This window comes from Staurois parvus, unplaced genomic scaffold, assembly GCF_062004578.1.
Source record: "Staurois parvus isolate SC_StPar_1 unplaced genomic scaffold, SC_StPar_1.0 ptg000086l, whole genome shotgun sequence".
NCBI lineage: Eukaryota > Metazoa > Chordata > Amphibia > Anura > Ranidae > Staurois > Staurois parvus.
In genome coordinates, this window is record NW_028317882.1 from 3,161,918 (window position 1) to 3,184,935 (window position 23,018).

Here is a 23,018-nt window from a genome sequence, read left to right on the forward strand (position 1 = left end):
GGCAGTGATCAGATCACTGGTATGGAGTATGGTGGTGATCAGGATAGTAGCATGCAGTATGTCGGTGATCAGGATGCTGGTATGGCAGTGATCAGGACGCTAATATGCGGTGATCAGGATGCTGGTATGGGGTACGGCAGTGATCAGGATTCTGGTATGGGGTATGGTGGTGATCAAAACGCTGGTATGAGGTATGTTGGTGATCAGAACACTAGTATGGAGTATGGTGGTGATCAGGATACTGATATAAGGTATGGTAGTGATAGGGCACCAGTTTGGGTTTGGTGGTGATCAGGATGCTGGTATGGTATATGGAGTGATCAGGATGCTGGTAGGGGGCATGGCAGTGACCAGTATACTGGTATGATGTATGCGGTGATCAGGATGCTGGTAAGAGTTATGGCAGTGATCAAGTCACTGGTATGGCATATTGTGGTGGTTAGGGTGCTGGTATGGCATATGGCAGTGATGAGAACACTGGTAAGGCATATGGTGGTGATTAGAGCTCTGGTACTGGGGTATGGCGGTGATCAGGACATTGGTATGGTGTATGGCCATGTTGTTGTGAACAATGGGACAGGTGACAGGGGCTGGTTGCATGTTTATTATTCACTACAATGGGCGGTGATTAGGGACACTGGGGTAGTAATCAGGGACACCTGGGTGGCTGGCACAGCAGTCTGTGAGTGTACAAGCAGCCTGATAGGTTGCTGTACACTCACAGGCTGATGCATCGGTTGTCTCTGTCCTCACAGTGAGAGCAGAGAGAACAGATCTTTACTTTCACTTTCAGTGTTTTATCATGTGATTGCTGTGACCAATCACAGCAATGACATAGAAAACACCATGTGATTGCCTGAACACAGCGGTGATGTGATCCGCCTTGTCCAGGCAACACACCGATCGCCGGGCTCCCAAGTACACACTCTATGATCCGCGCAGGAGTGGCTGATGTGCGCTGACGTACAGGTACATTAGCCCACATCTGCAAAGTTTCCCATCCACTGTCTAAAGGCAATGGGTGGACTGGAAGGTGACACCATATAATGGCATTTGACTGTTGTAGTAACATATGCTGTACTTTTTATATATCACGTTACAGGTTACTGCTCTATCCCTGAAGAAGATCATGATGACTAAATAGTGCTGGGTTTGGGTACATGTGATTTTTTGTTATAATTTGATATATCAGAGTACCAACTGACAACACGTGGTTAGTAGAGTAGATAGACGATAGTGTATATTCAGATGAGATATTTGTTGGAGAATATGTCAGCCATTGTATTTTTAACCCTTTGTTTTCATTGATGTGTGTTAAAGAAAAAAAAAAACGTTTTTGTAAACGTATTAAGTAATTTGGGTGGCTGTAAAGTCCTATATGTATAAATAGTATTTGGTCACAAATAGTTTGGGGATGGACATGGCACCATGTGGCATATTTGTCAAACCTGGTTTTGGATTTCATTCTTGTAGTTAAGTAGTTTTTTTTTTACATTAGTAAACATTTAAAAAAAAAACACATTTAGGCCTGGCCCTGGCATACATTTGGACACCGAAGCATGCATTCCACAGCAAACTCCACTTGTTAATAATTTCATATATATACTATATATATATATATATATATATATATATATATATATATATATATATACACAAATATATACAGTATATGCTACAAACACATAGTAATTTCCAAAGCATATTATTTGCTTGTTTGTGTGCAAACAATGCACTGGCATATGTATATATGATTTCATAAATCTGACCAATATATAAGATGGGCTAACCTAATGCAACCAATACTAAAGCTAGACCTGTACAAGGAGGCTGCTATTGATACTGCACTTTGCACCTTCTACTTTTATTGAAAAAGGCCATTGATGTTATTTGGGCTATGTGCCCATTAATGTTAATTGTTTGGTTATGTGAAAGCTAATCAAACCCACAACACCATCAGTTTGTTATTGAAAGTTTTTATTTTTTTTTGAAAAAATATAAAATTTCATATCTTACACTACAAAAAAATGTACACAACCAAATGCACACATAGCTTTAGGGAAAGGAGAAAAGAAAAGGGGTAATAACAGCAATGCTTTGAAGAAACACAGCCTTATTTACAAATTGAGGACAATCTTGGTTCTGCTAAACTCCCATTTACTTTAATTACAGTAAAGTATAGCTAGCACATATCATGTTACAGAGCATGGGCTTCATTTACACCAATTTACACACACTGTTATGGATTGATCATAAATGACTCTACCTATAAACAAATCTATGTACTTGTAATCAGCGTGAAGCATTAAAATATAAATGCCTTTATTTAATCACTTACAAAGATCAATGATGTATCATAACCAGTAAGCCACAGCAACCATTTAAAAATGTCATTACCATCACCAAAGAAGAAGCCTAATTGGTTGCTTTGGGTTACAGCACATCTCTTGACATTGTCCTGTGTTTTTTAAATAAAGCCCCAGTGCGTCAGAATTATGTATTTGTTTATGTAAATAGGTGTGTGCTTATGATCACCCATTTCTGAATAATTAAAAAAAATATTTTATAGAAGGTTTTTATACCAGTCTTTCATTTTGTGCTTGGATATTAGTAATTATAATACAAAAAGCATAGTTCCAGCCAGAAACACTTTTCTTTCTCAATACCTATCTAAAAGGAGGTCTTTTTTTTTTTTAATCAAACTGAACATAAATTAGAGCATTACTTCTAATATTTTGGAAAGATTTCAGTAATGTTAGCAATGGGGTTGATTTACTAAAAGAAGAGGAGATATTCACCTAAAGTAAATATTCCCAAAGCAATTGAGGTGAAGCTGATGAGATGATATTGCTTCAATTAACCAATGATGTGCTGGCAACATCCGTTTTTTTTTGCCTTTGCATGCAATTGGGTATTCATAGTGAGTACAGATTCACCTTGTTTACTGTCATGCAAAGTGAACATACACTTTTCCATGTGAAAAGCCCCTACGTCTTTAGTAAATCAGGTAAGCTGTATCAATCTGATAGGGAGCTGGCATGTTTTTTATCATGCAGCATACATTTGTTAAAAAAATGTTCATGCCAAAAATAGTTTCAGTAATCAAGCATTTTACTGTTGAAAGTGTATTTTTCACCCCTTTATAGTAAAAGAAGAATTTGGATCTATTTTTTTCCACTAAATGATAACAGCTGACCTTTGCCAAACGATGTAATTTTTTAAATAGATCCATTAATACCAAAATGTAAGTTCCCTTTCACACTGACAGTCCAATCGGGTCCCCCTTTCAATTTTTCAGTTGGATACAATAGGACCATCCATAGTTACTACTTCAACAAACTTAGCAATGGTCAAACAATCGCTAGCCATTCCAGATCTGGTGCAGACATTATCCGTGGGATGACCCAATGCATAAGGAGGAAGAAGCTGGCCACAGATGATGTAAGAGTTTAAAATGGTTGTGCAGTATTATGGAACATAGAATGGGCAAAGTTATGGAAACTTGAATAATAAAATAAAAACATGAGGCAAGTAACTTTGTTTCTTGATTCCAGCAGAAAATGTATTATGGAAGATAGAATGGGCAAAGTTATGGAAACCTGAATAACAAAATAAAAGCATGAGGCAAGTAACTTTGTTGCTTGATTCCAGCAGAAAATGTATTATGGAACATAGAATGGGCAAAGTTATGGAAACTTGAATAATAAAATAAAAACATGAGGCAAGTAACTTTGTTGCTTGTTTCCAGCAGAAAATGTATTATGGAACATAGAATGGGCAAAGTTATGGAAACTTGAATAATAAAATAAAAACATGAGGCAAGTAACTTTGTTGCTTGTTTCCAGCAGAAAATGTATTATGGAACATAGAATGGGCAAAGTTATGGAAACTTGAATAATTAAATAAAAGCATGAGGCAAGTAACTTTGTTTCTTGATTCCAGCAGAAAATATATTATGGAAGATAGGATGGGCAAAGTTATGGAAATCTGAATAACAAAATAAAAGCATGAGGCAAGTAACTTTGTTGCTTGTTTCCAGCAGAAAATGTATTATGGAACATAGAATGGGCAAAGTTATGGAAATTTGAATAACAAAATAAAAGCATTAGGCAAGTAACTTTGTTGCTTGTTTCCAGCAGAAAATGTATTAATACTGTTGTTCAATAACAAGGGTTATGGCAGGGGTGTCAAACTGGCAACCCTCCAGCTGTTGAGAAACTACAAGTCCCATCAGGCCTTGGCTTTGGAAGTCATGCTTGTAACTGTCAATCTTGCAATGCCTCATGGGACTTGTAGTTTGGCAACAGCTGAAGGGCCGCCAGTTTGAGACCTGTGGGTTAGGGGGCTGGCTTTAAATACTGTTTAAGTCAGAGTGAAAAAAATTTATCCACTATAGATACTTACTTGTTACATACAGATCTACCAGTTGGCAGACTGTGTTAGTAACCAAAAGGAAAACTCATCAATACGGTATGGTAAACAAACAACATACCTATTGTCTGCCTTTATAAAACGTTATGTTCAAATGTTCTCTTTCCACATACAGGACGGTACCACCTATTTCAAGAAATACTGATCCTTTAAAAAATGATGTTTTGTTACACCTGTTAGGCTAGTATGAATGAATCCAACAATGCCAAATGCATTGCTTCTGAATTATCTGCTGTGCAAGGGAAAGGTAATTATCATGGTAACTGGCCACATGCTGCTTGTTGCACTTTCTGCTTGAATATCTTTCCTTTAATTAGCACTTAAAGACAATCACAGAGTGAATGCTTCATAAACCATTATACTGTCAAATGGGCCAGCACTTTAAATATGTCAGCACACATGATTAGGTTATAGTCTTAGAAGCTGCTGAAATATTTTTTTTTTGTAACAAAGTTGTATGATTGTTTGTGTGTGTGTGTGCCTGTGTGCTTTTTTTCTGGCACAATACATGTACAACAGCTCCCTGTCACCATGCTACCCTGTCATTGATCTAATAGACTATTTCTGAGCACAGTGACAGGAACACAGTTTATTAAAGTGTTACTAAACCCAGGTCCCTGCATTCACTATATCTGGACTCCCACAGTACAAAGAACATGGAAATGCAATTGTTTTAGTAAATACAAACTGCTAAATACCTTTTCTCATCAGCAGTATATAGCAGTCTTGTGACTTCTATGAGTGTTTGTCCAAGCACTGGTTAAAGCTTGTAGGAGGAGTTTTCATTCTGCTCTGACTGTTCTATGAGGCTGCATAACCCCTGACCCTCTGTCTGGACAGTGCTGATTGGTCCTGTGCTGATCACATGCACCCCCCCAAAAAAAAACCTCTCTAGCAATACACACTAAACTGAGCATGTGCAGAGTGACTCTTAGAGCTCTATACTATCAACAGATGGATTAGAGACCATAGAAGAAGGGGAGGGTCAGAGAAGACAGGATCAAACAGCCTTTGTTTACGCAATTAGAAGAATTAACTCCTTAGTTTCCACAGGAGTTTTCTTTCTGCTCTAGGAGGATGGAAAACCCCTGACCCTCTGTCTGGACAGTGCTGACTGGCTCTGTGCTGATGACATACACTCTCCCAAGAAAAGAAAAAACCTCTCTAGGAATACACACTAAACTGAGCAAGTGCATGCGGCTACAGGTTCTGTCTGTCTTATCAAGTGGACATTTGAACAACAGGAGGGACAGAGAAGACAGGATCAAACAGCCTTTTTACACAATGCAGAGGATTAACCCCTTAGGTTCCGCAGTGAGTATAGCAAGCATACTTTACTGTATATACAGACTGATTTTACTGTTGTGGGTTTAGTAAGACTTTAAGTCTGTAGTTGACATAATAAATGCCAATAAACTACATCACTTGCAATGTAAAATCTCTCACAGTGGAGTAAAAACATTTTTGTTTAATATTCTCAAAGCACAAAAATAGCAAATATAAAATCAGAATAAAACCAGATTCACAGCTCTAGATTTCAGGAACTGGTATATATACATAACTGGATTTATAACTTAGATTTGTGGACTGGTAAATACATATAACCATTCTACAGCTGCAGGTTTTCCTGGCTTGGAAAGACACTTAAAAAATATTTCAATCCAAAATGGATATTTCAGTGTTGGAAGAAGACTGAGAATTAAACCACATGGCAGTTTCTAACATCTCTCCCGAACTGGATTGGTTTGATTCCTGTGCTTGAGTTTTTGAGTCTGCACACTTGCTGTGTTTATTATAAGGGTTCCCACTTTGACCTGCTGGAATTATTATATATTATAAAGAACGGCACAACAGGTGCTAGAACATGCAAAGGTGCACAAGGACAGATTGGAGGATTATGACAGTGAGATATCTCTGTTAAACTATCCAAGATTTAGAAGCCAAAAGCTGACTCAGCTCATTGAGCTCCATCTATAACTAAATTATCAGGGTCAACCCTATAACCAAATGAACAGCTTTAGGCTTCGTTGACTCCTTACAGTAGTTTTAAAAATCTATTTCAATGAAGTGATATTTTAATCACTTTTAGATATTTTAGAAGTGGTGCACCCTCTTGATAAAACAGTATTTTCCAATTAATTGTTTATTCAATATTAGGTTTTTTTAACATATGTCCTCAAGCCCAACCAACAGTTTATGATTTTCAGATAACCGTATAGGTAGTTAAACTGTATTGCTGAGGCACCAGCTATTTGTGCTTATGTGAAGTTATCTACAAAACATACACTGTTGAATATGTGCACATGTTTGGGGAATACTGTTCTATATTATGGAGGTTCCACTGGAGAAGAAAGACACCATCTTTCGATATAGTTATTATAGTCATTAGACTTTGGCAGAACTTGAAATTTATGTGCAAATATCTTGGCACCAAGGTCAGCAGTTAGGATTTGACAACACTTACCAACAACAGTGCAGAGCTGAAATGTCACTTTGGGGTGAAGTTAGCCTTTGAAATATAATGCTGTGCATTTATTATGCTAGCAGTGTTTTTTGATCACATGACTATACAAAAGATGGAAATAATGTTGAAATTGCTTTAATTTGTTAATTATAAATTTGTGATGCTAACTCTACCTTAATGGCATTAGCACTGCAAAATCAGCAGTTAAAGAGCCTTCATTACATGACTCCAAGCTAATAGAACAACACTGAATGAATTTATTCGTTCTTATTGTACCTGTGCTGGTATGTATTGAAAATTGCTGCACCAATGGCCAATTTAGTATGACTTTGCAACATTAATCTGAACACATGATGGCTCAAAAGAAATGTGTTTTTTATATCATTAGTGTATAAACACTTCTTTCTTGGTGGTAGATTCCCTTATAATTGTCCTTATAGCTTCATTTTAACATTACAGATATTGTAAACATTGTACACTCCACTTAACACCTGTTAACATACTGCAAAGGCTTTTAACAACATGGAACTAAGAACATTGGTGTACAGTAAGCTATAATACCCAATCAAATTTCAGCAAATTATTGTAGTCAAAGCATGGAGTGATCATTTCTGATTGGCTGCTATTGGTTACAATTACTGCCCTTGGATAATTGCTCTCCTTCATTTTTTTTATACTTGTGCTTACTGTATATGACAAATATAATGTTAAATTATGTCTGTCAATAGTATTGTATTTATTGTGTTAACGTTTAGCAAAGACATAAGGCATGACAGGTGTCAATACTGCATGAATTTGTCAAAAATAAATAAAAGATGAGTATCTAAACTTAAAAAGCAGATATCACTAAATCAGAGTTATTTTACTAGATTCAAATAGAATTTATACATTTAAAATAAACTAAGAATTCTCTTAAAATTAGATGTGGCTAGAAAAATTATCCTATAAGCATTTAGGTTACATTCACTGTGAACTGCATTGTGTATGATTCAATAATTTTCATAAAAATATAATAAAGAGCTAAACATAATTTATATAAGGTATTCTCTAAGGTATCTGTAATGATATTTACCATTTAAGAATGGTTTAAAAGGGAGCACATAAAAACTTCATTTACAAACACGATGGCCTTAATTAATTAAGCATTGTTAAAGTGGTTGTAAAGGCTCAAGGTTTTTTACCTTCATGCATTCTATGCATGAAAGTAAAAGACCTTCTGTATGCACTGGTCCCCTAGTTCCCCCCCAATCCTTACCTGAGCCCCCTCCAATCCAGCGACACAATAGCCTCGGATGTAAGGGTACTCTCCCTCCTCATTGACTGAGGCAGCAGCTGCTGTCAATTACAGTCTGTGAGCCAATGAGGTAAGGGGGGTGAGCCGTGGATCTATTTGTCTTATGGACGTATAAAGCAGCAGCTTGGGAGTAAGCATTTAACGGCGCCCCCAGGGCAAGCAGCTTCTTCTGGGGGTACGGCTCGAGGGGGAGCGATGTTCACAATAGCCTCGGCTGTATGGGTACTCTCCCTCCTCATTGACCGAGACAGCAGCTGCTGTCAATTACAGACTGTGAGCCAATGGGGGGGGGGGGGGTGAGCCGTGGATCTATGTGTCTAATGGAAGTATAGAGCGGCAGCTTGGGAGCAAGCAGCTTCCTCTGGGGGCACTGCTCGAGGGGGAGGAGCCAGAGTTTCGGCAAGGGACAGAAAAAAAGAGGATTGGGGCAGCAAAATTACTGCACAGTGCAGGTAAGTATAACATGTTTATTTTATTTAAAAAAAAAACTTTAGTATCACTTTAATACTTTCTAGAATAAATAAGTAAATGAATAACAGATTTCTAGATTTTTCATAGATTATCATTTTTCCAGGCAGAGATAAAGAGATTGAAGCATGCTAACAGCCTGCCAAAGCTTGGTAAAAGCTACATCCAGTGCTCTCATTAGGATTTGTATTCAGCACTCCCATACTGAGCTGAAGGGGCTTCAAGGATCTATAGTGGGATTTTAGATGATCAATCAGTTGCAAAGTAAAGGAAAATTACAGAACACCAGTCTTGCAGCTGGTATTTAATTTCTAAATTTACCAGTGAAATGAGATTTCAAAACATCTGGTTACTACTTGCTTTAGTTAGTCCTAGTCTAATAAAAATGCCCTACAAATGACTACAGGGCTTACAAAAATAATGAACATACTATATAATATTTATCATATGTCTATGAAAAATCTAAATAATACTGCATGTTAAAATGCTGTACTCACTATTTACATGTCTTTCAATAACTTGCTGACATTTAGTAATATAGATGTTGCTATTGTTAAAGGTGCAAGTTTCAGTGGTATTATGCTAATCACTAATTAATTTCAAATCAACACTCCTGTTTTTGAACCAGCTGGTTCAAAAAAACTGAACAGATTCCACCATCCACACAAGCGAGGTAGATGGGGGAATCCTCCCCACTGTTTTATTGTATTCTGACAGTTGGGATTCTTCCACTTTCAGGATACACTGATCAGAGCTGCAGACGATTGGCTGGAGTTCTGATCAAACAAAAATTTTCCAACAAGCCTGTTCATGAGAAGTTGATCATTAAATCGACTTCCCAAACAGGAATGGCCATAGATGGATCAAAATTTAGCCAGTCTCAGTCAAAACTGGCTGAATTTCAATCCATCTATGGCTAGCTTAAGTAGTGAAGCAGAGACAGAAATAGTAGATCTTGATGATGCACTTTTAAAAAACCTAAAATGAAGCCGAGCCTGGAAAGAAAATGCTTAATATATACCTGCCACCAGGGGCGGACTGACAACTCATGACGCCCCCGGGCAACAGGGGATCATGGGGCCCCTGTGTCCTTGCCCAAACTAAAAAAAATAAATAAAAAATGTACCAGGGGCATCTCATGGGGCCCCCTACTGACCCCAGGCCCTCGGGCAGTGCCAGAGTTTCCAAATGGTCAGTCCGCCCCTGCCTGCCACACTGCCAATTACCACCATATTAAAGAGGTAATCCTGCTGAAGAATTTTCAACATCTAGCACATTTTCAGGTACAGGAGTACCTCGGTTTACAAATTTAATGCATTCTGCAGGACTTTTCGGATTGCGAAAAGTTCGAAATGTGGTTTCCCATAGGAATGCATTGAAAACCAATTAATCCGTTCCGGAGGTCAGAAAAAAGTAAAAAAAAGTATTTTATCTGTTCAAAACTCTTTATAAAGTGCACTTTAAAGGAATAAATACTGTACAGGGACATGATAAAAAAAAAATTTGTAAATGCATTGAAAACCAATGAATCTGTTCGTATTGCAAAAAAAAATAGTAAACCGAGGAATAATGTTCAATGGATTTTCATTTGTAAACCGAAAATTACATTAACCGAGGTGTTCATAAACCGAGGTACGCCTGTATGTTGGATACCTATGTCTTGGGCTGTCAATAGGGTCTTACAGCCAGTCTTCACAAACTGGGTGCTAGGGGGGCCTAGACCTGGCCAGCTTGTACAGCACTCATGCTCTGTACACAGCCGCAAGAGAGAAGTGAACTCTGAAATTATGCTAGAGCTGCTTGATTGACAGCTTATGTTATGGGCTGTGTGTTGCTAACTAGTAAAGGGATGGCTTAATACACAATGCTGTGGCGGGAGCTACAGAATTTAGGGGAGAGAAACACAGAAAAGTGGTAAAGCCAGGCACACAGCCCTTCCCATCATCACTTCTATCAGCATACCATTATAGGTAAGAGCCTGCTTGCAAGATGGTACTGTGGCACAGCACCTTCTTCTTCTAGTCTCACCTTGGATTACAAGCTGGAATGCCAACACTCAGCTGGACCGCCCCAGAATAGAGGGATTAAAATTTATACAGAGACAAGGGGGAAAGCATGGGGGAAGCCCAGTCAGTTAAGCTGTACAGAGACCCATGATTTCTAATGGAGGTCAAACCTATGCCCCCTGCTATGTTCTGTCATTTTATGTGCCCTTACAGGATAGTTAAGTAATAATAATTTTCCTAACAGGCTTTGCTTTTATTTAGGTTTTCAAAATAACTACAGAGCCCCTTTAAAAGCAAGCAGGTAATGAAAGCTTTAATATTTGTATTACTATTGGTTCCTATAAAGATGTCAAGATCATTTTAAATATTTATCCTACCAAAGAAAGTATATATCGAAGGACCTGAGTCCCATTTTCATATTTTAGGACAGCCCACTATAATGGCTTTCGATTTTAATTTACTGTCTCTTAACTCAACCAGTCCCTTCAAACAAGATAGTAAAGAACCCTTTTAAATGGGTAGATATATGTGAGCTGCCTCTGATTACTAAGATATAAGTTTCTGAGCTTTTATCCTTATTCCTGCTTTAAAGGACAACTTTCCAATTTTAGTGAAGTTGTGCTTAGATAAATCCCCCCACCCCCTGACTGCAGTTCATGAATACCTTCCTCCCCGATTCAGCGGTCTTTTCTCTGACAAGGTCCTGACCAGCTCTCCTTCATACTTCACATTTCCCATTAATCCCTGTGTAAGCCGTACTTCAGGGGGCCACTGGAGGCTGCCATGATTAAGGCTTACACATAAATTTATTGGGGATATGGTACACATGTGCAGTATAAGGAGCTGGCTGGGAACTGTCAGAAGAAAGATCATTGGTTTGAGGAGGAAGACAAGTATTATCCAAGGTGAGCTGCACTGTAGGGAGAATTTATTGAAGAACTGTTTTACGAAAGGTCAAGTTCTTTAATACTTAGTGGATCACTGACCCAGAACAAGTGTACATAAGTGTCCCCTCTATTCTTGCTTGCTCAAGGTTAAAGGAAAAGTAAACTTTTAGTAAAAATTGTACTAGTCCATCCTCCATTTTAAGTCTCAGACCACAGTCTCATTTAGGCTGGCCATACATTACACATTTTTCTTGAGAATTTTGCTTTAGATTTACCAAAAACCATATAATAAGAGGTCAAACCTAAACAACACTTTCAATTGTATCCAATTAGGCAGGCCCTTGCACTACATAGTTAAAAGTAAATCTAAAGGAGATTGGGCAGGAATTGGACAGAAAACTGTAAGAAAATTGTATAGTGTATGGCCAGCTTTAAGTCTATAAGGGTTCACTGCAAATTGCAGCCAGCACTGAAGATATCTACCAATCTACCAGAAGGACATGCAAAGAAAACTAGGCCGCAGCTGTCTTGTTGAGGTATGTAAGCAGCTGGGGGAGGGGATTCTAGTCTAGTTTAGGCTAGGAAACTAGTGAAAGTGGGCTAAAAGTGTCCTTTTTGGACTCAGAAGGTATTTTGAGAGGTATATCATTCCTAGATACCTATACTAACAGGTTCTTTGTAAAGTGACTTGTTCACTTGAACTACATGTGCTTACATTCGGAGATTTATATTAGACCTGGTTAAATATGCACTTTGAACATTTGGCAATGTGTTAGATTTAAAGAATTTTCCTGTGTGGACTCATATTACAAAATGCAGGACTTGTATTTACCAAACAGGAACATAATTTAATTTAAGCTGCATATAAACTGTGCTTAACGGCAGAAATATTTTGCACATTTTATTTATACACACTCATGCATTACATTGCTATGCTAAAGCAAAAAAGACTGTTCACTTATCAAAGTCAATATTTGCTTTGCAAAGTGCTTAACAAGTATGTAAACCCAACATTTCATATTCCTGATATGTGCCTGCTGTACCTTGTACTTGTATGAAAAAGTATCTTGTTCTCTTTGTATTACTTCCTTTATGTGGAATTCCTGGTGTTCCTGCCAGTACCTCTGTTTTCTAATAAAGACTGACTACACTAGGCATGAGAGCACAGCGTGGTCAGTTCTCTAGCTGTGCTGGGAACTCAGTCTGCTCTCCTCCAATGATCAGATTTGTGCTGAAACCCCCCACCCATCCCTTCACAGCCATTGTTATGCAGCAGAGAACAGAGGGAATGTGAAAAAGCGGAAAAAAGTGTTTATTTTTTCATATCTATAAACAAATGGTTTGCCTTTCATTTCTACTTTAAATATAATGGGTTGTTTTACAATGTGAGGGTTTACATATATTTTAATGAATAAGGTGAAGCTGTGTTCACTGCAATAATCCAATCAGATGCAAGCAAAGATCTGTTTTTCTACCACTAAAACTTTGTAACCAGAGTAATAGCAGCTGCTAAAATTGATATAAACAATTAATCTATCTGTACCTTAAAGTCGAGACGTAGAATTCTAGTGACGCAATTATCACGACTATGTTTAGGCATAACTAGGTAGGCTTGAATATTTAGAATTATAGGTCATTTAACACTATATGCTCTTTCAAATAAAACTACTAAGCATAATTTCTGGCCAAATATAGCCTACATGCCGGAATCAGTTCTTTGCAGGAAAACATAATTAATAATTCACAGTTACAGCTTTGCAATTATGTATTACACTGGGTACAGCAAAAATTGCTGATGATTTTCACGAAAGTGAAACCCAATTTTCACTTTTCATGGCAGATGCACTTTAATTACAGCACTGACAAGCAAATGTGCTATAGTTCTAAAAACAATGTCTGTGCTGTACTGGTAAAGCCTGACAACAAACAAGGATATGTGTAGAAAAGTACATGAAAGAAATATAGGCTCATCTTTTGGAAGACCAATGTTTTGTTGTACAATCAAAACAATTAGATTAATGGAAGATTTAAAAACAATATTTAGGTATGAAAACACTCCAAAACCCTAAATTACAAATAGTGCATGCATGCACACTTGCATAATTATGTGCCTTGTGGCTTTCCAGAAGGTCTCCCAGCTGCTCTGCAGGCACATTGCAGGATCTGAGATTATCTATGATCTCTTGGATGCTGGTTGATCAGCTCAAGGGCCATAGGCATTCTACTCCTTGATTTTAGCATATCATTATGCTCCTAGATTTACATCAAGAAGCAGAGACCCTCACTGCAAAGAACAGTGTGGCTACTGCAAGTCATGTCATGTGGTCTGCCTTCCTATTTGATTGACAGCAGCAGTTAGTACAAAAAGTAACAAGTGGCTTGGATGTGGAGATAGAACCCCCCAATTACATATACGCAATCACTGGAAAAGCATGCAAATAGTTTATAAAAAGAATTTTCTTTGAGGGCATGGTTACATAAATTCCATCAGATGGTAGAACCCCTTTGTCACCAACCCTTAACACAGGGGAGGAATAAGCTGGCAATTAGAACATATGAAATATAAATATTGCTAAAAGTTTTGCAGGTATTCATTCATGCCACATTTGTAATTTGAAATTTTAGAGTGCTTACATAAAAAACGATAGCTTAGTTCTCCTTAAAAGAGGAAATGAGCATGCAGGGTGTTTTTGACTGTCCTATAGCATCTGAAGGAGCAATCCCTAAGCAAAGATCCTAGTTTCATTTCAATGAGGGTATGAACTTTGGTGGTAAGTTAAAGTCAAGGGCCTAACATTAAATTTGCAGAATGAAGTTTAGATATGTATTCTATGCAATGCAGAAGTGTAGAGGTTCTCTAGCAATTCCTCTAAAAAAGACATAAATAATAAGAACACCTTGAAGCAACAGATGGAATGTCTGTTTAATCATGTCTTAGAACAAGTCCACTTCGTAGGTTTAAACATATACCCTGTTTTGTTTTAATTTTGTTAAATCATGTCTCAATGATTGTGGATGATTTGGATACAGGAAAGATGGATGTTTATTCATGTTGTCTTCTTTTACTTTTTACTTAACATATTTTGCAGTGTATCACTGGTGTTGTAAGACTAGAACGGCAAAATATAGACGTAAGTGGCAGCACAAAATGTACCTGGGAGTGTAGTAAACTTTACAATATATACATGGTAATCCTAGTTATCATTTAATGCATTAACTCAGTAGAGAGCAAACAAATAGGGAAACTCAGAACACAAAAACAAAAAATAAATATATTGTATTTGCAACTGATCAAGCAACTTGTTTTTACATACACTTCCATACCATAATGCTGTGTAACAGCATTTTTTAAATTTACAAAAAAAGATAACTATGAATCTAAACATATTGCTCTTCAATACACTTTTGTAGACAATTGAGACTTAGTAAACGTCAGAAAACTGCAGCTTTTCCCCCCCTAGGCCGTACATGGCTACAAAAACTTTTTTTTTTTTTTTAATGATCCATTCAAGTAAGTCCATGGAAGTATTTAGCGTGCTGCTACAATGAAAGCACTATGAAGATGCTATATACAATTCCTGTACAAAGCATCATGGGAAGTCCTTTGTAACAATAGCCAAAGAACTGGCTAACCTCACTTTAGGCCTCTACATCCAGCTCTGGGTCCCATGCATGTAGCAATTACTCATGAAGAATGATGACACGGACAGAATAAAAAATAAATGGAAGTTTGAGTCAAATACTGCTTTTTTTTTTTTTTTTTTTTGAATTATCAGTTGTATGTTCATTGTGTCACTTTCAGTTTTTCTATAACGTTATACTTCCCTTTTTCCTTTTTCATTTTTCTATGCCTATAAATCTCTGGACAGGTTACAAAGTGCAGGCTTGCTTGGATGCAGAATGGTACAATTACAACGGCACCATTCCATTCAATAACTGGGCTCTCATTTCCTGGATGCTATTCATTATCTTCTTCTGATGACCAGCCAGAGTCACTCCAAACCTCTTCAAATCACTAAAGATTAGAAACACACACAGGATTTTAGTAGGTTCAAGGCTACACAAATAAAAAAAAATCAGTAAATCAGTTTCATTTTGACAAAGTTTCCTTTTTTGTAATCCATTTTTAATTTAATCCATTTTATAATGCACGATCTTGATTTAATCCAAATTACATACAAAAAAGAAATTCAGTTGAAAAGAAAATCTCTTTAAAAATGTAATGACAAATAAATGACATACTTCGGCCAAATTTGTAGGTCACACAGTGTTATTCCCATATTACAAATCTATTTTCAGTAAAAAAAAAAGTTGCACTCTGTTGCCATCAAAGGCAATGCATATGGAGTATGTTTATAAAGCAGTGAATGTGACTTCCATCAAACATTCACTGGTGGTGAATCAATCATTGTAATTTAAAACACATGCAACTGGAAGATTAAAATGCACTAAAAGTTGGTGAATGTCAGATTTACTGTTTTATTAGCAGAGCTGAATAGCTAAAGTTCAAAGTACACACATATCTGAATGGGTCATAGATGACACTAATTCCCCCTTCTTCCTTTGCATTGTAAACAGTTCTACAGACTTTAGACAAGAGAGAGACAGTTTGAAAGTAAGCAGGTTCTGTTTTGCCATCTCTATCCCAGAAAATCCATAATGTTTTGAGACACCAGCATTATAAGTGCACCATATGATAAATCTTTTTTGTTTATTTGTTACAACATATAATTACAGTAATTATTAAAAACATTAAAAATGTATTTTTTAAAGAATAAAATACAATGTCCCCAAAGTTAAGCCGGCCTTAGACGATGTCATTTTCTTTCCTGAAATCATGGGTTGCAGGAAAGGCAATTGCTGGATTCCCCCATCAACCCAGTCAGTGTTGATGGAGGAATGCCGCCCATGGAACTATTGGGTTCTCCAGGTGGGGGCGTGGAGAGCTGTCCTTGCTGGGCGAACAAAGAGATTATTGCTATTGGCTATAGCCACCAGCAATAATCGCATGAAAAAATCTGACAGGCTGATTGTACCTAAGTCATACAACAATCGAATTGGGTACAATCAGCTTGCCCATAGATGGTTCGAATCTCGGCTGGTCCCTGCTGAATTAGCTGAAACTCTATCTATGGCCAGCTTTATTATAGTTTCCATTATTAAAAAAATGTGTCTTCTAACCATCTCAATAAAAATGTAAGCCAGGGCGAAGGGTTCATAGCTATGAGCAGCAGTGCAAATATTTAAAAAATCTATTGTTTTCAATCAAACACTAGATGTACAGTCCTACAGTGAGATAAGAAGATCAGCAAGGCACAATATTAAGTAGACATATCTAATGATCAAATAAGAATGCCCGTAGGTATATTATGAGTCTTTCGTCACTAAAACAATTCATTACTTACTCCAAAGTCACCTGGGTCACTGCATCCATTGAAGTGTATCCATTCTCCATAAATGTATCTGTGTATCTGCCCATCTTGATGCCTTCAAGCCACTCATTTACAGATCTATACACAGCATTACCTGCTGGATTATGTTCTACCAGTAAATTTGATACCCTATAATGTAATATGCACATAGAATTAAAATAGCAATCCCATGTAATATAAGAACAATTTATATTCTTATGAAAAACATTGGTATGCACAATACATTCTTAAAACTGAAAGCCAATAAACAGCTGACTACACCTCTGAAATGCATACACTGTATGTGAGTGGTCTTACCTGACAAAGAATATGTATTTCTATCCATCCAGTCCTGAGATTTTCAAAGCCCAGATAAATAGGACTTTGAACCTGGTGGCCTAACTCTTCTCTGCTACCATGGAACAACACAGCTAGGTCACCACCCTACTCCCAAACTCAAAAAAGCCTATGAAAAAGGTACCAGGGGCATCTCATGGGGCCCCCTACTGACCCCGGGCCCTCGGGCAGTGCCAGAGTTTCCAAATGGTCAGTCTGCCCCTGGGCTGGAATCAAGTCAAATTCAAGTATTTAATCACTTTCTGTCCGGCCCATGTAGATAAACAGCTGCACGGGAGCGCTGCCAAAGCGGGTTTACGTTTCTAAACATCAGCCGCATTCAAAGCCTGTGCATGCTCCCTGGGAACGCGTGGCACCACAATCAGTACCCATGAATAGAGATTTCTTTTGGTGGTATTTGATCGCCTGTGCGGTTTTTATTTTGTGCGCTATTAAAAAAAAGCCCGACAATTTTGAGAAAAAAAACAATATTTTTTACTTTTTGCTATTAACCACTTCCCGTCCAGCCCATGTACATAAACGGTCAGACGGGAGCAGTGCAGGAGCACATGGCCGTTTATAAACACCGATCGCTGTATGGGACCTCTGTGTGAGGTCCCGATTCATGTGATCACTGATTGGCCAATCAGCGATCACATGAATAGTAGTAAACAAGATGTCACTTCCTGACATCATTGCTTACTACTTGTGAAATCTGTGAATGATCACAGAGGTCACATGGTACAAGGCTATTCATAACAACCTTGTACCATGTGACAAGCTGTGACCAATCACAGCTCTCACAGTATTTCTCAATGGCTGCAAGAATGCAGCCAGAGAGAAGGAGTAAGAATTGCTTTTACAGCCTTTTTGGGTGCAAAAGCAATCATTGTAGAAAATGAAAAAAAAATATTCTTCACCCCCCCCCACAAGTAGTACAGTGTCACTCCCAGCCTGTGACTACACAGGAACCCACTCTGTGACACTGTACTGCTAGGGTGACAGTATGTTAAAAAAAAAAAAATACTGTAAATAATAATATAAAAAAAAATTTTTTAAATAAAAACATTTTAAAATTATAATTTTTGGTTATAACCTAATTTGTTTTTTTTTACTAAAAAGATAGCTGAATACATTTTGGCCAAGATTTATAAAGAAAGATTATTTATTTGCAAAATTGTATAAGAAAAACACTTATTTTTCAAATTTTTTGACTTTTTCATTTATTAAAAAAAAAAAAATCCCAGTGGTGAATAAATACCACCAAAATAATGTTTTATCTGTCTCAAAAAAAATGCTAAAAGATTAACATGGGTACTGTGTTGTATGACTGCGGAATTGTCATTCAAACTGAAAGCTGAAAATTGTCCTGGACTGGAAGGGGGTGAAAGTGTCCAGACTTGAAGTGGTTAAAATACATTTAATAATTTTTCTAAATAAATACATACATGGACATAATTATTTTTTAATGCCTGCTTGGAGTTCAGCTATAAAAAAAAATCTGTAGTATCTTTTGGCATTTTTTTTGGTATATACTTTTGCATTTGCCTTCCTAAAAAGGGGCAGCAGTGTGAAATAATCGTTACTACATGTATTCTATTTTTACAGAAAGCTTATGCCAGCAATTTGCATTAAATAAATGGCATTTTAGTCAGCAGATATTTTTATACCCCCAGTAATTTACAGGTAGCAGCACAATTTTTCATAATTAACATAATTTAATTTCTTGATGTGACCTTGAGTGTCAGCCAAAAGCATCATTATTATCCTATTACAGTTTCCCTTTCATCAAGTTCTCCTGTTTTTACTGCTGAGCCAGGAAGCTGAAACTCTTATAAGGGTTAAATGTTTATTATTGGCTTTTGTGCATTTTGCAGCATTCTGGGCAGATATGCATTTTCTAGATCCTCTGTAGTGACATTCCTGAAGTAAAATGCAGTGTAAGGTTAACTGTGACTTAGACTGCCCATACATTATACAATTTTCTTGAGAATTTTGCTTTAGATTTACCAAAAACCATATAATATGAGGTCAAACCTAAACAACACTTTCAATTGTATTTAATTAGGCAGGACTTGCACTGTATAGTTGAAGGTAAATCTAAAGGAAATTGGGCAGAAATTGGACAGAAAATTGTATAGTGTATGGCCAGCCTTACAGCTTAAAGGGGCATACGTATTAAGCAGTGACTTTGACATTCTCTACAGGTCAATCTTCCAGCTGCACTTTTAAAAATAGTAGTGATTAGTGATAGTATTGATTGACTCACCATCAGTGAATGTTTGGTGAACGTTACAATCAGAACTTTAGAAATGTGCTCTGGAGTGTATCTCTAGCTTTAGAATATGGAACAATTTACCACTTAGACCCTCCATCAGGTTTTTATTGCTGTCAGGGTCCCTGGGGAGATTCACCCTCTCTATTTGTCCTGGTAAGCACTGTTATGGGACAGGTAGTGAAGGGAAATCCTAAATATTACAGTGGTCTGTCTGTGGGATTTCATCTCACTTTAGAGAGATACTGTGTCCACCAACTTTCTATTGTGTCTCCAGGATAGGAAATGACCTCAACAGAATACAGACAGCAGAAAAATTGTAGCATTCGACATCCGGTTCTGCACTGTCATCTACAGTCAATATAGAAAGTTGGCCGGCCAACGGTGGCACTGTATGAGTCCAAAATAAAGAGCTAGCCAGCACTTTTTAAAGCTGTAGTCCAGGTAGGATCATAATTACTCACTCACACTAGTCCAGCTTGGACCATTGTAAACATGCATATCTCATACCTGAGGGACTGCTGTAGAAGCCATCTTTTCACACTGTTGTCAATCAAGATCTGATGAAGGGGGCGCTCTTGGACCCCCAAATGTGTTGACTACTTTTTGGATTGTCGCCCCAAATTTTATTGGAATAAAGTTATATCTGGACCTCTTATTAGTGGTGTGCCACTTCGATTTCCATTTTTGTTAAATCACTATAGGAGTCCGTGCTACTACAGTTATTGCCACAGTCTTCCAGGTCCTGTGCTGAGTGGCTACCCCACTGTATACAGACTACAGGGGGTTGCACTTGCTGGGCATCTTGAATACAAGGAGATCTCTGACTAGATGCAGTGGAGAGGAAGGGTGGTGATGTCAGAATCTCCACCTTGTTAAATAAGTATAAATGTTACATGCTCTTATTTAGGTGGAAAATGTTGTTTAACCACTTGACTACTGGGCACTTATACCCACTTCGTGCCCAGGCAAATTTTCAGGTTTCAGCGCTGTCACACTTTGAATGACAATTGCGCAGTCATACAACATTGTACTCATATGAGTGGTATTTAATCACCACTGGGTGTTTTATTTTTTGTGCTATAAACAAAAAAAGAGCAAACAATTTGAAAAAAAAAGTTTTTCTTTGTTTCTATTGTAAAATGTTGGAAACAGGTAATTCTTCTCCTTCACTGATGTGCGTTGATGAGGCTGCACTGATAGGCAACACTGATAGGCAGCACTGATGGGCACTGATGAGGTGGCATGGATAGGCAGCACTGATAGGCTGCACTGATGAGGTGGCACTGATGAGGCAGCACTGGTGGGCATTGATGATGGTGCACTGATGATGCTGCACTGATAGGTGGCACTGATGGGCAACACTGATGGGCGGTGCTGATTGACGGCACTGACTGACAGCCCTGGCTAGCAACACTGACTGATGCCACAGACTGGAGGCACTGCTGGACACTGATAGGTGGTACTGATGGGTGGCACTGATGGGCAGCTATGATGTGTGGCACTGCTGAGGGCCCTGATGGGTGGCACTGCTGGGCGTTGATGAAAGGCACTGCTGGGGGGCACTGCTGGGCACTGGTGGGCGGCACTGCAGGGCAATGATGGGAGGCACTGCTGGGCACTGATGGGAGGCACTGCTGGGCACTGGGGGGTGGCACTGGTGGGCGGCACTGCAGGGCAATCTTCTCTGTGCCAATCTTCTCTGTGATGGCTGCCGGTTATCGTCAGTACTTTCCTAACGTAGTGACAGCGTGAGGAAAGTTCTGCCAATAATTTACTCCATGATCTGCTGTGTCATTGGACACAGCTAATCATGTGGTAAAAGACCACTGTGATTGGCCTTTCAACCTCATCACGTGATCAGCTGTCCTACAAGCTGGCTAAAGATTGTAGGAGGAGTTTTCATACTCCTATGACTGTCCTATGAGGCTGCAGATCCCTCTGTCTGGACAGTGCTGATTGGCCCTGTCCCAATCACATGCACTCTGCCCCCCCCCCCAAAAAAAAAACTCTCTAGCAATGCACACTAAATTGAGCATGTGTAGCTTGCCCCAAGGCTCTGTTCTATCAGCACATGGATTGGGGAAAGTAGAAGAAGGGGAGGATTAGAGAAGACAGGTTTAAACAGCCTTTTTACACAATGCAGAGGATTACCCCTTAGTTTCCACAGTGAGTATAACAGGCATGCTTTACTGCATATACAGACTGATTTGATTTTGTTGTGGGTTTAGTAACACTTTAAATTTGACTTGCTCTTTTCTGAAAACTCAGAAACTGAAGTTTTCCTATGTTATGCAGAGAGGGTCAGGGGTCAATTTTTACCATAAAATAACCCTGTCAGTACTGTGCTGGAAGATCTTCATATCAATTATAACCTACGTTTGAACACCGTCTTTCCTAACAAAGAATTAAACATCTAAAAGCTTGGCTTCTCCATTTTATGTTAATGAGAGGATATAAGTGTGTTGTTCCTTGTCAATAAGGACAGATTGAGTTTCCTCAAATTTTGAAATTGTTAACTAATTCCTCCTTAAAGCAGAGACACCAGCACAAACAAAGGGACTGGGCTTCTGGTGTGTCTCTGCACCTTTAATGTACAACTATATGCAAAACTTGTTTTTTCATTTTGAAAAAGGGAGAATTATAATCCCTGACAGATTTTGTTTGCACCATTTGTGTCCCATTGCAGAGATTTCCCTTCACTTCCTGTCCCATAGCCAAACAGGAAGTGAGAGGAAATTCCTGCAAATTAAGGGAATCTCCTAGGGACTTGAAATATTTCCCCGCTATTACTTTTCTGGGGACAACTCAAAATTGTGGATTTTCTTTTACTTTCACTTTTGATGCTAATGGTAAACAGGGCGAATAGAGAGGGTGAATCTCCTTGGGGCCCAAGCAGCAATAAAAAAAAACTGACAGGGGTTCTAACCCCTCTGCACTTCATCCAGCACAAAAAACGGTTTTACCTTTAGTTATTCTTCAAAGAGCGATTAGTTACCTCCAGGCAGACCTGCCTTTGATCATTTATTTTGCTGTACATGTCCTAGTGTTAGAGACCACAATGTACAGGGGTCCTGGCAAGGCAATGTTGCTTCCACATAGATTGTCAAATATATGAAGATAACACATAAGGGTTGATTTACTAAAACTGGAAAGTGCCAAATTCAGTGCAGCTCTGCAGAGAAACCAATCAGCTTCCAGGTTTTTTTGTCAAAGCTTCATTGAACTTCATTCCTAACCCCAGAAACCACTAAACAGCTCATCCACTCCCTCATCATATCACGACTCGATTACTGCAACTCCCTCCTTACTGGCCTGCCTCGCCGCTGGCTATTCCCACTTTAGTCGATCCTGAATACGGCTGCCAGACTCATTCACCTTTCCAACCGCTCCGTTTCCGCCACCCCCCTCTGCCAATCCCTCCACTGGCTTCCGATTGCGCAATG

The 23,018-nt window shown here is 38.3% G+C and overlaps 1 protein-coding gene across 2 annotated transcripts in view; it reads right to left on the bottom strand.

The window, feature by feature from the left end:
* Positions 1-1,960: 1,960 nt before the first annotated feature.
* The window catches only part of EPHA5 (EPH receptor A5), a 439,656-nt gene continuing 418,598 nt past the window's right edge, over positions 1,961-23,018 (bottom strand). The window contains exons 16-17 of one of the 2 annotated variants that reach the window (XM_089669982.1): positions 16,956-17,111; positions 1,961-15,565 (exon numbers count right to left, since the gene is read on the bottom strand). In XM_089669982.1, the coding sequence (XP_089526108.1) occupies positions 15,460-15,565; positions 16,956-17,111 (262 nt within the window). In that variant the 3' untranslated portion in view covers positions 1,961-15,459. The remainder of the gene's footprint in view (positions 15,566-16,955; positions 17,112-23,018) is intronic. The other variant, XM_089669983.1, reaches the window with a different exon arrangement.